The 16,197-nt window shown below is 40.6% G+C and overlaps 1 protein-coding gene across 2 annotated transcripts in view; it reads left to right on the forward strand.

Moving 5' to 3' along the window:
* The window catches only part of LOC140365875 (sodium-coupled neutral amino acid transporter 3-like), a 35,379-nt gene extending 20,871 nt beyond the window's left edge, over nucleotides 1-14,508 (forward strand). For both annotated transcript variants that reach the window (XM_072452456.1, XM_072452457.1), the window contains 4 exons: nucleotides 3,591-3,715; nucleotides 4,214-4,358; nucleotides 6,042-6,145; nucleotides 10,445-14,508. In XM_072452456.1, coding sequence (XP_072308557.1) covers nucleotides 3,591-3,715; nucleotides 4,214-4,358; nucleotides 6,042-6,145; nucleotides 10,445-10,549 — 479 coding nt within the window. In that variant the 3' untranslated portion in view covers nucleotides 10,550-14,508. The remainder of the gene's footprint in view (nucleotides 1-3,590; nucleotides 3,716-4,213; nucleotides 4,359-6,041; nucleotides 6,146-10,444) is intronic.
* The last annotated feature ends 1,689 nt before the right edge of the window (nucleotides 14,509-16,197 follow it).

The following is a 16,197-nucleotide window of genomic DNA, read 5'->3' on the forward strand; positions in this document are numbered from 1 at the left end:
ACAGGCCAGACACATAAGGGATAGAAACACCCTTCCTTCTCTGTTCAGTTTCCCTTTTGTCCTGCTTTTTGGTTCTCTTCACTCTGTTGAGGGCCCAAGCGGGGTAACCACAGGCTGAGAGGGCATTTCAGACATGTTTTTCCTCTTTCTTCTTGCCCTCTGAGCTGGTGGGCACACCTTGAGCTCTGTGTTGTAAGGTTCTGATCACACCCAGCTTGTGCTGTAGTGGGTGGTTGGAACCAAAGAGCAGATACTGGTCCGTGTGTGTAGGTTTCCTATATACTTCTATTTGGAGTTTCCCGTCCTCTCCTCTGATCGTGGAACAATCGAGAAAGAAGCTTTCAAAAGAGTGCTGGATTTTACACAGACAGCACAAGAAGCACAGCACAGGAAGAGCAAAGAACGCCAAATCAAGAAGTTCAACATTCTTTTGAACAAAAAGAATGCAGGTGAGGTCGAGCTAGACATTAGGACTGAGACAGACAAATTAGCGACCAGCAAAAACAATTGGATTAAGAACCTATCAGATCGTGTTCTGACACAGGCAGAAAAGGAGGTGCTTTCTAAAGGCCTCAACTTTTCTGTCACCTCTAAACACATCCCTACAGAGGACTACATCACAGCCACTGAAACGGCAATTAGAAACAACAAAATAACTGAATCGGAGGCTGCAGACCTGAGGTTACGTGTCACAGCGACTCTGAAGAGTGCCAAACCACCGCCTTCAAATATCACATCTGAAGAGAGAAAAGCACTTTCAGCACTGGAAAAAGATCATAGCATCAACATCCTCCCAGCAGACAAGGGACGTTGCACTGTGATTCTCAACGCAGCTGATTACGAAGCCAAAGTCCACACCCTCCTCGAGGACACGACCACATACAAGCGCTTGAAAAGAGATCCGACCAGTGGCTACAAGAAGAAAGTGATAGACTGTTTACAAAGGCTGGAAAAAGAGGAAGTGATAGACCGGCCTCTGTATTACAGACTGTATCCTGGTGAAGCCATGCCCTGCATTTATGGCCTTCCAAAAATACACAAAAAGGAGGTTCCACTCAGACCCATAGTGTGCAGCACAGATTCCATCACTTACAATGTGGCCAAGCATTTAACAACTATATTGGCTCCGCTTGTGGGGAATTCGGTACATCATGTGGAAAACACGCACAACTTTGTGGATAAAGTGAAACATCTCCAACTGGACCCAGATGACCTCATGGTTTCATATGATGTGGTGTCCCTGTTCACCTGCATCCTGACCTCTGATGCAGTAGCAGCAGTGAGGATCAGACTGCAGGAAGACACCACCCTACAGGAAAGGACCAAACTGACACCTGAACACATATGTAAACTGTTGGACATCTGTCTGAACACCACTTACTTTCAATTCCGGGGACAATTTTACAGACAGATTCATGGCTGTGCCATGGGCTCGCCCGTCTCTCCCATAGTGGCCAACCTGTACATGGAGCACTTTGAGAAGAAGGCACTGGCCTCATTCTCAGGCATAGCCCCAAAACTGTGGCTCCGCTATGTCGATGATACTTTTGTAACAATTAAGAAACAAGAGCTGGAAACCTTCTCTGATCACATCAATGCTGTGGACCCACATATCAGGTTTACAAGAGAAGACGCTAAGGAGAATCGCTTGGCCTTTCTTGATTGTTCCACGATCAGAGGAGAGGACGGGAAACTCCAAATAGAAGTATACAGGAAACCTACACACACGGACCAGTATCTGCTCTTTGGTTCCAACCACCCACTACAGCACAAGCTTGGGTGTGATCAGAACCTTACAACACAGAGCTCAAGGTGTGCCCACCAGCTCAGAGGGCAAGAAGAAAGAGGAAAAACATGTCTGAAATGCCCTCTCAGCCTGTGGTTACCCCGCTTGGGCTCTCAACAGAGTGAAGAGAACCAAGAAGCAGGACAAAAGGGAAACTGAACAGAGAAGGAAGGGTGTTTCTATCCCTTATGTGTCTGGCCTGTCGGAAAAACTGCAGAGAATTTTTAGACAACACGAAGTCCCTGTTTATTTTAAACCAGGAAACACTTTAAGACAAAAACTGGTTCACCCTAAGGACAAGTTGCCGACTCAAAAACAGAGCAATGTAGTTTATTCGATCCAATGCAGTGAAGAAAGCTGTAAAGAACGGTACATAGGTGAGACAAAACAGCCTCTACACAAGAGGCTTTATCAGCACAGAAGAAATACTAGTTCAGGACCTCAGAGCGCCGTGCATCTCCATCTTGAAGCCTCTAATCACTCGTTTGAAGACGGTGAGGTGAAGGTTTTAAGCAGGGAGAAAAGATGGTTTGAAAGAGGAGTCAAGGAAGCTATTTTTGTTAAAAAAGAAAGACCTTCTTTAAACAGAAATGGAGGGCTAAGGTTTAATCTTTGTGTTATTTATAATGGGTTACTGAACCCCTGGAAAGGTAGAGGACCAGGACCAGGACATTTAGATGCTAATCAGGTACTCAGGGTGGTTGAGCCAGGGTCTCACAAAGACAAAGAGGATTCTAATAGCCCATTAAGATTCTGAATAGGCTAGCTCGGTAGATACAAGGGGGGAGTTTCTGTTGAAACTAACAACTCTTTCTACTTCAGGAAGGCTCCGCCCAATGGGCGGGTCTTACCACAGAACAGTATTAATATCGGAGTTCTCGATCTAAATTCTTTTATTGACAATGACTCTTGGATGAGAGTCAAAACGTCTAATTTTTCAAACTGAGTCCAGATGACTACAACTGAAGCTTTTTATTACACAACTTTAAATTGCACAAGGTAGTAGAGCAGTATATAAAGCAGGGGTGCCCAATGCGTCGATCGCGATCGACCGGCTGAAAAGCGCTGAAGCACGCCGGAAAGATCCGGAAAGATCTGGAAAGATCAGGTGTGTAGTTTTAGCAAGGGGCCCCACCACTGACGGCGCTGGAGCGCAAAGCAGTCGCTCAGTGCGGCTCGCAAAGTGGAGCACAATCTCAAAGGAGGAGAAATTATTTTTGAAATGAATACGTTGTATTAAAGAGTGGGGAAGTTAATTGTTATTAAAAAAAAATGTTGGCAGCGACAGCATGAAGCCAAATATATCACACATCAATGAAACACACGCTTTGCTTCTCTAACATATCTGGGGTGCAGAGTTTATACGCTCACCGTATTTATAGTCGTGGCGGAGATTAGGGGGTAAGAGTTTTCTTCTTCCTAGGGGGGCTTATCAGAAAATAATTGAGAAGCACTGCTATTGCCTGATTATGGATAAACAAAAAAAAAAAAAAAAACGGTTTGATACTGACAGTAAAAATAATACTAAATTATACAATAATTTAGATCTATAGGTAGATCGGGCTTTGTCAAATATAAAAGTAGCTCATGAGATAAAAATGTGTGGGCACCCCTGGCATAAAGCATACAGTATATTACTTACCTTTTATTACTTTTGTCTACCCGAATCTTTCAATATTGTGTTTTCCAGCTTCAGAGCAGACTTTTAAAAACTTCTAAAGCCTACTGGTTCCCCTGGTGGTAATTTTGTGTTACTACAGCTTGGGGTGCCACTGTTCTGAATGTGTTTTCACTGTTATTTCAGGCAAAGTGGAGCCAGAGCTGCTGCACACGTACAGCCGCATTGACCCCTACGACACCCTGATCCTGTGTGTGCGCGTGGCTGTGCTCACTGCCGTCACGCTCACTGTCCCCATCGTCCTGTTCCCTGTAAGTCCAGAGGGATTTATGGGTTTATTCATATTATTTATACAGAACGTCCCTGCGTTTAAAGCTAAGCCTTTCTCGTCACCTTTGAAGACAAAAACACTCAAAACAGGTACAATTTTGTAATGTTTTCAATCAGACGTCAAATCATCGACCAATTCCTTTTAGACATTTAGGGTGCGTTCACATCTGCTCATCCATCACATCAAAACTGCGACTTAACTGAGACTAAACCTGTAAGTAAACATGGGTCCCAGGCGTGGAAGGTAACAAAGTACAAAAGTAAAAGTACTGCACAATCTGCACAAAATTCTATTTGCCTTCTTTTAACTCTTTCATTTTAAACATGTAGCCTACTTCAATACTTTTACTTAAGTATCCTTCACCGGTACCAAACACCGGGACAAGTGTGAACGCACCAGATGACGACTTATCAAACCTTTGTTGCTGCCAAAAGAATCCCAAGAGCATTCAGAGCTCTTGAAACCTTGTGTCCTGTAGGTGCGTCGAGCCATTCAGCAGATGGCGTTCTCCACAAAGTCCTTTAACTGGATCCGTCACATCGCCATCGCCGTGGTCCTGCTCACAATCATCAACCTGCTCGTAATCTTCGCACCGAATATCCTGGACATCTTTGGGATCATCGGTAAGACACAAAGGCTCATCCTTGAACACAACACGGGGCAAAAGTGTTTTCAGCCGCTCAATAAAAGCTGAATCGCCACATAGTTGTGTTTTGAAGTGTCAGTTGTCATCAGGATAACGTTTTTAACTTATCTATTTTTTATATCTACCACAGCAGGTTTTAAGTTCAAGCCATGTATTTTAAGTTACTCTGCTGGTAAATATGACTGTACAATCTAATGATATTCTACAATTCTAATGACGAATGAGCGAGCAGATTACAAAAAAACAAAATAAACAAAAAAAAACATTGCATTTGTTTTGTTTGTTGTACAGATTCTAAATAGTACATGGACTTAGAAAGAGTGAAGACAATGTGCAAATATAACCTTTAATTTAAAAGCGCATAGGCTGTTTATTCTTTATCACTATTCTACATGTTGTTTAAATAATATTTAAACAACATTTTTTAAAAATTATGTCATCTTCACTCTTTTTCAATTTCTTTGCCCCTGTACATTTTTTACCTTTGTGTGTATTTTTTTGCGATTCGAACTTGCCGTTTTTTTTCTACTTCTTCTTTTAAAACAAACAGCTATTTATAAAAGTGTTTGAGAAGAGTGAGCTCATACATCAGTGTTATATGTTGTACACGTATGTTTACACATGTTTAAACTCGGATATAGCTTCACATGGCCCGTAACCGGACGCTCTTGTTTACTTGCACTGACCGCTTTCATTCTGCCTCTTCCTGACCTCAAACATCAAACCAAGAACTGGAAATGTGACCAGTATTTACTCGCGAGGGCCCTGAGTCAATATTATTGCCACTCGTTGTCCTTAAAATGGAGAATATATTCAAAGGTCAAAGATGGAATTACTGAAAAGTCCAGGGACATCGCTTTAGTGGCCATATAACAATTATGCTACATTATTTCTTACTTTAGGTTAAACTCAGGGAACATCAGTTGTTCCAGAGTTAAAACTCAACACCCATGGAATCATAACTAATATAGTATATTCACAATTTAAAAAGTGCAATTGCAATTATTTAAAGAAGACACTCATGGAGTATTTAGTATTTAACTGTGGCATGCAGATTATTATTTGGCATTTAGTTTAATTGCAATAAATATGATAATAAAACTGCAGTATAAACCGATTCATGATAGAAATGGGTCGGTCGACTTGCTGTTCAAAATTGCAGAACTTTGTAGTGACATTGCGTACACATTTTAATTTTTCAACAGTAATGAGAATTAAATTGTGTATGTAATGTCACTGCGAAGTTCTGCCAGTAAGAAAATTATGAGAGAATAACACAGTTCAATCAATCAATCAATCAATCAATTAATCAACGTTTATTTATAGAGCTAGTATAAAAATTAAGGCAATAAAAAAACATAAACCCATAAATAAGTAATATATTGACCTCTGCATACAACAAAACAACCTCATCTTTTATTTATTTTTAGGTATTGAATCTACCAACCTCGATTTTACAGACGCTCAGAAAAGCATTTGTTTATTCTAGTTTATTCTTGATGAGTTTGCCAGGTAATGTTTCAGCCTTCTCTGTAATTTGAGTTAATGTCTGAAATGTTTGCTCTTGTCAGATAAATTAGAATTACAAAAACTGTTGAACCCTAAAAACCCACACACACTGGATTATCAGATTGTAAATGATCTTGCGTCTGTCTTTTAGGTGCCACTTCTGCTCCGTGTCTGATTTTCATCTTCCCCGCTGTGTTCTACATCCGCATCGTTCCAAAAGACAAAGAACCAATGACTTCTACCCCGAAGATTCTGGTGAGGCTTTTTGAGACCGTCTACATTCTGAAGCCCGTAACCTTTTTTTCTGTTTTTGGACCAAAACAAATTCTAATTTATAGTTTTAGGGTGCGATCATTCTTTCACAATCACCACATCAACATTGGGACTAAACCAGGACTAAATTTGTCACTAAACCAGGACTAGACCAGGACTAAATTTGGACTAGACCAGCACTAAACTTGGACTAGACCAGCACTAAACTTGGACTAGTCCAGGACTAAACTTGGACTAGACCAGCACTAAACTTTGACTAGTCCAGGACTAAACTTGGACTAGACCAGGACTAAACTTGGACTAGATCAGGACTAAACTTGGACTAGACCAGGTCTAAACTTGGACTAGACCAGGACTAAACTTGGACTAGATCAGGACTAAACTTGGACTAGACCAGGTCTAAACTTGGACTAGACCAGGACTAAACTTGGACTAGACCAGGTCTAAACTTGGACTAGACTGGGATTCAATTTAGACTAGACCATCACATGATCTCTCTGGGTGGAGTCTGCATGCTCTCCCCGTGTTATCGTGGGTTCTCTCCGGGTTCTCCGGCTCCTCCCACCGTCCAAACACATGTGTCAGGTAAAATTGGTGACTCTAAATTGGCCCTAGTGAATGAATGTGAGCGTGAATAATTGTCTGTAATGTCTATGTCTCTGTGTTGCCCAGGGTGTACCCCGCCTAAGGCCCAAAGTCACTGGGATAGGCTCCAGACACCCGCGACCCCGAAAGGGAACAAGCGGTAGAAAATGGATGGATGGATGGATAGACCAGGACTAAACTTGACTAGACCGGGACTAAACATGGACTAGGACAGGACTAAACTTGGACTAGACCGGGACTAAACTTGGACTAGACCAGGACTAAACTTGGACTAGACCGGGATTAAACTTGGACTAGACCGGGACTAAACTTGGACTAGACCAGGACTAAACTTGGACTAGACCGGGACTAAACATGGACTAGACCATGACTAAACTTGGACTAGACCGGGATTAAACTTGGACTAGGACAGGACTAAACTTGGACTAGACCGGGACTAAACTTGGACTAGACCAGGACTAAACTTGGACTAGACCAGGACTAAACTTGGACTAGACCGGGACTAAACATGGACTAGACCATGACTAAACTTGGACTAGACCTGGATTAAACTTGGACTAGGACAGGACTAAACTTGGACTAGACCGGGACTAAACTTGGACTAGACCAGGACTAAACTTGGACTAGACCAGGACTAAACTTGGACTAGACCGGGACTAAACATGGACTAGACCTGGACTAAACTTGGACTAGACCTGGACTAAACTTGGACTAGACCGGGACTAAACATGGACTAGACCTGGACTAAACTTGGACTAGACCAGCACTAAACTTGGACTAGACCGGGACTAAATTTGGACTAGACCAGGACTAAACTTGGACTAGACCGGGATTAAACTTGGACTAGACCAGGACTAAACTTGGACTAGACCGGGACTAAACTTGGACTAGACCGGGACTAAACTTGGACTAGACCAGGAATAAAATTGGACTAGACCGGGACTAAACATGGACTAGACCATGACTAAACTTGGACTAGACCGGGATTAAACTTGGACTAGACCAGGACTAAACTTGGACTAGACCGGGACTAAACATGGACTAGACCATGACTAAACTTGGACTAGACCTGGACTAAACTTGGACAAGACTGGGACTAAATTTGGACTAGACCGGGACTAAACATGGACTAGACCTGGACTAAACTTGGACTAGACCAGCACTAAACTTGGACTAGACCGGGACTAAATTTGGACTAGACCAGGATTAAACTTGGACTAGACCGGGACTAAACTTGGACTAGACCAGGACTAAACTTGGACTAGACCAGGACTAAACTTGGACTAGACCGGGATCAAATTTGGACTAGACCGGGATTAAACTTGGACTAGACCAGGATTAAACTTGGACTAGACCAGCACTAAACTTGGACTAGACCGGGACTAAATTTGGACTAGACCGGGACTAAACTTGGACTAGACCAGGATTAAACTTGGACCAGACCGGGATTAAACTTGGACTAGACCAGGACTAAATTTGGACTAGACCGGGACTAAACTTGGACTAGACCGGGACTAAACATGGACTAGACCTGGACTAAACTTGGACAAGACCAGGACTAAACTTGGACTAGACCGGGACTAAACATGGACTAGACCATGACTAAACTTGGACTAGACCGGGATTAAACTTGGACTAGACCAGAACTAAACTTGGACTAGACCGGGACTAAACATGGACTAGACCATGACTAAACTTGGACTAGACCAGGACTAAATTTGGACTAGACCATGACTAAACTTGGACTAGACCAGGACTAAATTTGGACTAGACCAGGACTAAACTTGGACTAGACCAGGACTAAATTTGGACTAGACCGGGACTAAACTTGGACTAGACCGGGACTAAACATGGACTAGACCTGGACTAAACGTGGACAAGACCGGGACTAAATTTGGACTAGACCAGGACTAAACTTGGACTATACCGGGATTAAACTTGGACTAGACCGGGACTAAACTTGGACTAGACCAGGACTAAACTTGGACTAGACCAGGACTAAACTTGGACTAGACCGGGATCAAATTTGGACTAGACCGGGATTAAATTTGGACTAGACCAGGATTAAACTTGGACTAGACCGGGATTAAACTTAGACTAGACCAGCACTAAACTTGGACTTGACCGGGACTAAATTTGGACTAGACCGGGACTAAACTTGGACTAGACCAGGATTAAACTTGGACCAGACCGGGATTAAACTTGGACTAGACCAGGACTAAACTTGGACTAGACCGGGACTAAACTTGGACTAGACCGGGACTAAACATGGACTAGACCTGGACTAAACTTGGACAAGACCATGACTAAACTTGGACTAGACCGGGATTAAACTTGGACTAGACCAGAACTAAACTTGGACTAGACCGGGACTAAACATGGACTAGACCATGACTAAACTTGGACTAGACCAGGACTAAATTTGGACTAGACCATGACTAAACTTGGACTAGACCAGGACTAAATTTGGACTAGACCAGGACTAAACTTGGACTAGACCAGGACTAAATTTGGACTAGACCGGGACTAAACTTGGACTAGACCGGGACTAAACATGGACTAGACCTGGACTAAACGTGGACAAGACCGGGACTAAATTTGGACTAGACCAGGACTAAACTTGGACTATACCGGGATTAAACTTGGACTAGACCGGGACTAAACTTGGACTAGACCAGGACTAAACTTGGACTAGACCAGGACTAAACTTGGACTAGACCGGGATCAAATTTGGACTAGACCGGGATTAAACTTGGACTAGACCAGGATTAAACTTGGACTAGACCGGGATTAAACTTGGACTAGACCAGCACTAAACTTGGACTAGACCGGGACTAAATTTGGACTAGACCGGGACTAAACTTGGACTAGACCAGGATTAAACTTGGACCAGACCGGGATTAAACTTGGACTAGACCAGGACTAAACTTGGACTAGACCGGGACTAAACTTGGACTAGACCGGGACTAAACTTGGACTAGACCGGGACTAAACTTGGACTAGACCAGCACTAAACTTGGACTAGACCGGGACTAAACTTGGACTAGACCAGGACTAAACTTGGGCTAGAATGAGGACTAGAACGAGACTAAACGAGGACTAGAACAATAACAATAATCAGATGACATTATGTAAATCCAACAGAAATGTGTTAAACGCATTAATTGAGGTTTAATCATCAGACAAATGCAAACTATCTGCCAAAATGTCACACATTTTTATTTTTAATCATCTTTTTTGTAGCATTTTTAACTCTAAGCGATGTACTTGATATTCAAATGTCACTATATTGTCCAAAATTCAATACATTGCTCACCTCTAATTAACATTGAATGAAATGATGATAATGTTGGTATAATTACTTGCATGCATAAGGTTATAATTTAGTTTGAAAGAGGAGAGAGATGAAGGGCAGCTCCCGAAACCTCATAGTGGTGAGAATAATAATTAAATATCGTAAATGTCTCTTTGGACCAAACCGACATCATCTCTTTTGAACTGTGACTATAATTTAATTTGAGCCTCACCTGATGCATTTAAAAGAAACTATAATAAAAGTCTACGATACACATAAATGTTTCCTGAATAACGTTGTAACAATATCTCCACAAATACAAGGGAAAAGTGTTTTATTTTGGCTTTTCCATCCGGCTCATCCCTCTCTTTCCTCTGCAGGCTGCCTGTTTCGCTGCTCTGGGCGTTTCTTTCATGGTGATGAGTTTGAGTTTCATTATTATCGACTGGACAACAGGGACCAGTCGTGCAGCCGGCGGACACTAGCCTCAACTATTCTGCCACTACTACAACTTCTACTATAACTACTAAAGTGACATGAGAAAAGGGAGTACTGTGACCTCAAGGGGAACACACTGCAAGCACAGTTCAATGTTTAATACAAATCGACACTAAGTACATCAGCCACAAATTTATTACAGATGTCTTTATTCATTTTCAGAAATGGCAATCGTTGTCAAATTGACCCGAGAACAGGGTCTAAAGGTGCAAATTGCAGTGTTGATATGACCTCTTCTACTTTGTGTTCGCATACTTAAATGCAGCTGGTACTGTACAAAAGACGTAAGGAAAAAACATAAACAAACTGTATATTTACGTAATATTTTATCATATGAACGTTGTCACAGAAACACACTGTGCCTTTTCAAAACAAGACACACATATATTAAAGACAAGAACATTTATTTATTTAGAAGCTAGTTCTGTTTTTAATCACAGATAAAGTATTTAACTCTCCTTTTGATAATGTTTCACTACATGAAATGTATTTTACTGGGTTATAGGTCCAGTTTGTAACTTCTCTGCCACCTGCATGTCTCCATGGAACCAAGAATGTTCCACTGTGTAACATTAAACATATCTATATAGTATTTATTTAAATATGGGTGTTTTTGTGATCCAAATATGTGGGATAAACATGCATTCTTCCTGTCAGCAGATCGCCTCTCCACAGATCTGACCTGTAACTTGGCCTAGCGGCATCACCTGCTTGACTCAATGGAGATAGTTCAACTCAAATCCATCTATAGCTAAGTTTAATGCCATACGGTGGAACATTCCATGTAAAACAATCATTATCTGCTCCGTTTACCTTGTGTAGAGCCCAAACTCACTGCAGTCTGTGCTCCACTCAACTAACACCAGAGAGTTATGCAATCAAACAGGCCGCAGGCAAGAACAGAAAGGTTACATACTGCAGCTTTAAGAATACTTTGGGAAAGTAAGATGATTTCATCACTTCTTAAAGGTGATATGTATTTCTGCACATTGTGTGTACACTATTGGGCTGCAACAATTTAACAACTAATTGTGACGAGTCAACTATATAAAATAATCATAGTCACATTTTGATAATCGTATTTGTTATTTAGACTATACAGACTCAAACACATACGAAAATACTTTTATAACACAGTCTGCAGCAGCATTAAGTCAAAATGTTAAGAAACCATTTCTGATTTGTATCAATAATTCACTTTATTCATAAATATTCTCTGTCTAGCAGCCTTTAGTCACCACATTTCAACCTTTTATTTGGTCAAAATACATTTTAAAAATCTCAGTTTGATTTATTAGTTTGACTAGTCGACTACTAAAATAATCGTTAATGACAGCCCATTAACCTTCTTTTCTAACGTTCTTTATATTAAATCAAGACATGAATATATGCCTCCAAATACTTACTTACTTTGTGTCCACCACATGCAGTTCTACAAAAATAATCCTACTTTCCCACAGCATGATCGGCCTCACAGTAAACGTAGAGCAAAACCCTCAGCAAACACTTTCATTTTCATTGCAATCAAAGCTATTCTTCTTGTAAAATGGTGTGTTTGTTGTATTTACTCATTTTAATATGTTTGTATATGACATTAGAGAGAAGTTTAAAAAATGATGCTGTTGCTTTTGACTCTAGTTGTGGTCGTGCGCTTGGCTGATCAACATGATTTTTAAAACAAACCCGCTGGTGGGTGTGGTCACGTATGAAGATAAACGGTGTGGTCTGAAGTACAGTATATGAGTTTTCGCGCTTGTGTCCCGTTTCTAGGCCCGGCTTTTATCGTGTTTGCACGCTGCTTGTCAGTCGTCAGTGAAGTGAACCACACTCAAACGCACTCATCTGTTAATATGCAAATGTGACACGGCGGCTATGAAAATGCTGCTTTGGTCTGTTGGTAGTTTTATTGAATCCTGTACGTCACATTTCTGTCTTAATTTTGCATTTGTACAAAGAATGCTTCTTATAAACCAAAAATGTTGTAATGGGAAGTGAGAATCGGATTGGAACAAGTGTCATTTTTAGTTATAACTAGCAAACTATGCAGAAGTATAAGGATAGTTTGTGTTTGTGTTATTTGAGCCGGGGAGCGAGTCTGATATTTAGATCTGTCCAAATCATACTGGGGTCAATTTAGTTTATTTTCAATTTGCAGTTTAAAACCATTGGGAAAACGTGTTCAATGAGCTCATAGTGCGCAATAAAACAACCACAAAAACAAACAAAGGACAAAGAAAAAAACTTTCAAAGTTCTGAATGAGACATTCGCTGTGGAAGGAGAAGCAAAAACGTCCGTGCCAACAGGTCATTCCATTCAATTAAAAGTTTAGCTAATTCTATGGTGCACAGTTTTATTTGACTGGTGCTGGCTGCTTGTCTCATAGATATGTTAGTGCTTTGCCTGGAATGTCACACTGTATGGGATTAAACATATTGACATCATTCAATTACAGGGTTTTGTATTATTGTATTATTTGTAAAAAAAAAAGTACCCAACAACAGCAGAGCACCTTGTAAAAAAATGAGCCCACTGTGCACTGTCTGCATAAAAAAAATATATTTTGTCTCATTAGCCTGAAAATAGGAGCTGAAAGCAGCGATCTGATTGGCCGCGCTCTGATTGGCCGCGCTCTGATTGGCCGTACTCTGATTGAAGAAAGCTGTTCTAAACACATGGATGAGCCTGAAAATCAATACTTGTGACTGTTAACGATGTGTCAAAGAGTTCTAAAAATCTACTTCCGGTTTTGCGGTTTAAAAACCAGGAACTCCAGCTTTAAGCGGGCGGCGCCACCTGCTTGTCGTGGTATCCCGTACTGTGGAATATTCCAGGCTAAACAATAACGTCTCCATTGAGAATAGAGGCTTTCGGACCTGAAAAGTGACATGGTCCATATTTAATATCAGTGAACAAAAGCATAACTGCTCAATTGGTAAAACATGCATCATTTATGGAGTCTCAGGCAATTTCCCTGCAAGATTTCATGCACTTCAGCCATCCTCATTGAAAGAACTCCTTGGTCAGCAGGATGTCGCTCGTCTTCCTCAGATTCTCACTCCTCAGTCAAAGCTGCTTGAACCCAAATGGCTTCACAAAAACCTCCATGTGTCAAGAAAATCATTATTTATGACTTATTCTGTTATGTTAAGTAGTTTTTGATCAAAGTGTTTCTATTATGGCTAACCGGAAGAGTGTCCCTTGCTTTTTTATAGTGGTTGTAGTCAAATTAAGGCTTTTTTTTTACATTTTAAGTGAAGGAGAGGAATCCACTGGAGGAAATCATGCCAAATACTACCTGTTGCTTGAAACGCCTTTAAAGTCGCAACAGTTAAATGCAAGCAGAGAGTGCCACTTATGAACTTTAATCGAATAATGCATTCAGTATTTTATAGTCCAGATTTTGAATAATTGTGGGCACTGTGTATAATGTAAATAGAAACGTAAACCTTTTAACATGAGAAGATATTTTAGAACAATGAAAGCCACACTGAAGCCTGTCCCATAAAAGGCTCCAAAAAAGAAACTAAAATTGTACAAATACATAAGTTAGCATTCATTTCAATGTGTAAAAAGGAATAACATTTAAAATAAACAGCTCAATAATGCATTTATTATTAGTACAAATATTAGTACCTGATTTTCCTCCCATAATTTCGAGACTAGATCTAATATAGTTTGAATCAATGATCTATGTCCTACAAAAATACAGACTTTTATTGTGAGACCGGTAAATAATTGTTTTTATTTTACATTTTATACAGCGTCCGAACCTGTCAAGGAGAGCGTACGTACATGTTGAGGATGGCTTTGTAATGTGAAGATTTTAAATGTGTATGTACATGTAAACCTTTTATATTTGTAATGCATATTCACTGTAGCCTATTGCAAAGTGTAAATAGCGGGGACAGATTTTAGTTTGGCAATAAATAATTGTAGATGTTTTTATTTCTTGGGTCTCCTGTCGTATATATATCTCCGATTCAATGAGAGGGAAGAGTGTGTTTTGTCCTTCCAAGGCCACAGTTTGTTTACAGAATGCCACAGAAACCTGGACATGAGGTCATCGCGGCCCACACCGGCATCCTTGTTTTGTCAACGCTGATGTAAGCTCTTGACGGAAAGCACATGAAGAGTTTTATTCAACTTCCCAAAAAGAAAACAACATTAGAATGACAAAGTGGGAGCAATAACTATAGATCGACTGTATATCCTGCAACTTCCAGTGGGACTCACTGAAATTAATTATTGGTTTTCTAGATTTATTGAACAACAAAAGGTTACACAGCGATGTCTTCATGCCAAAATCCAACCCACAGTGAATGGAGAGGGCACTAGCACCAGGATGAGAAAACTATAACATGCGTCGCTCCTATTGTACTTTTACTTGCACTGGTCTGTTGTACAATTCAGCTGATGTGACCAAGTACACACAGTACATAAAGTCAGTCTAAGTCAAAGTAGTCTAAGGAGAGGAAGGCTGTGATTTGCTGTTGAAGCCCGAAAAAGAGAATAGTATTTTATTTTTAATAAACAAATCAGAAATAAATAAATAAAAGTTGTATTGCAATTGTTAGTGAACAAAACTCACAAACTAGGAACTTGTCTCGGCATAAGGCAACATAACATATTGAATAATAAAATACTATAAACTACAATGAAAGAAAATCCATTGGGTTGATGTAAAAAAGAGACAGAATTAATGATGAGAGTATCTTTCTTTCTCTCAACAACATAATTAAAAACATGCAATCAAAAAGAGAGATAAGTCGCTATAAAAAATACCTCAAATCTTACATGTTGTCTCCATTATACTCCAACAATAATGATACTTAGAATGGAAATTGTGGGTAAAACATGTGTATCATAGGCCTAGAGTTGTGGTGGCAGCTGGCACAACTGCATTAGACAATCTACTGGTATTGTTGAAAGAGAAAATGTATTCATCTCTAAAGGATACTACATTGGAAGTTGTATTACTCCAGTCCTATAAGTACTCGTGAAACTGAAAAAGACGTGTAATTTGCCAACAGATACAGTCTACTGACCAGCATCTAGAGCAGACCTGGGCATTTGTGGCCCCAGGGGCAAGATGTGGCCCTCGGCATGTTTTAATCCGGCCCCTAGAAAGATTTTAGTTTCCATTTTTCACCTTCTGTAACATCTGTCTGCACTTGTATCCTTAATAGAGATGACATGAAATGAATTAAACAATAGATTCAATAGCCTTTATTTGACAGAAAAGTTACATTTTATTTCATATTTAATTATAAAAAAAAAAATCACACCAATTCGCCTGGATTTGAATATGGCCCTCGGAGGAAAATAATTGCCCACCCCTGATCTAAAGAAAGAGCATCTACACTTTTGGAATATTGGAAGCGCTTTCTTTTCCAATAAAACAGTGCATTCAATACCTCCACGTGACCACGCGAGGGCGCTGTTCCCCTTCCACCCCCTCGGCCTAGTTCCACGCTAAAGGTATTTCATAAACACGTGAGACATTGACACATCGGCCATTGTCGCTGTGGCGCGCGCCGCTCTCCCGCGTGTTGACTCCTCTCATCCCGCACGTTCAGCTCCAAACACGCTCCTCTCCGCGCGCGCGTGTGTGATGAACGGTGTGGGCCGGAGAGG

This window comes from Eucyclogobius newberryi, unplaced genomic scaffold (assembly GCF_026437365.1).
Source record: "Eucyclogobius newberryi isolate DKJ021-1_F unplaced genomic scaffold, fEucNew1.0.hap1 SCAF_19, whole genome shotgun sequence".
Lineage (NCBI taxonomy): Eukaryota > Metazoa > Chordata > Actinopteri > Gobiiformes > Gobiidae > Eucyclogobius > Eucyclogobius newberryi.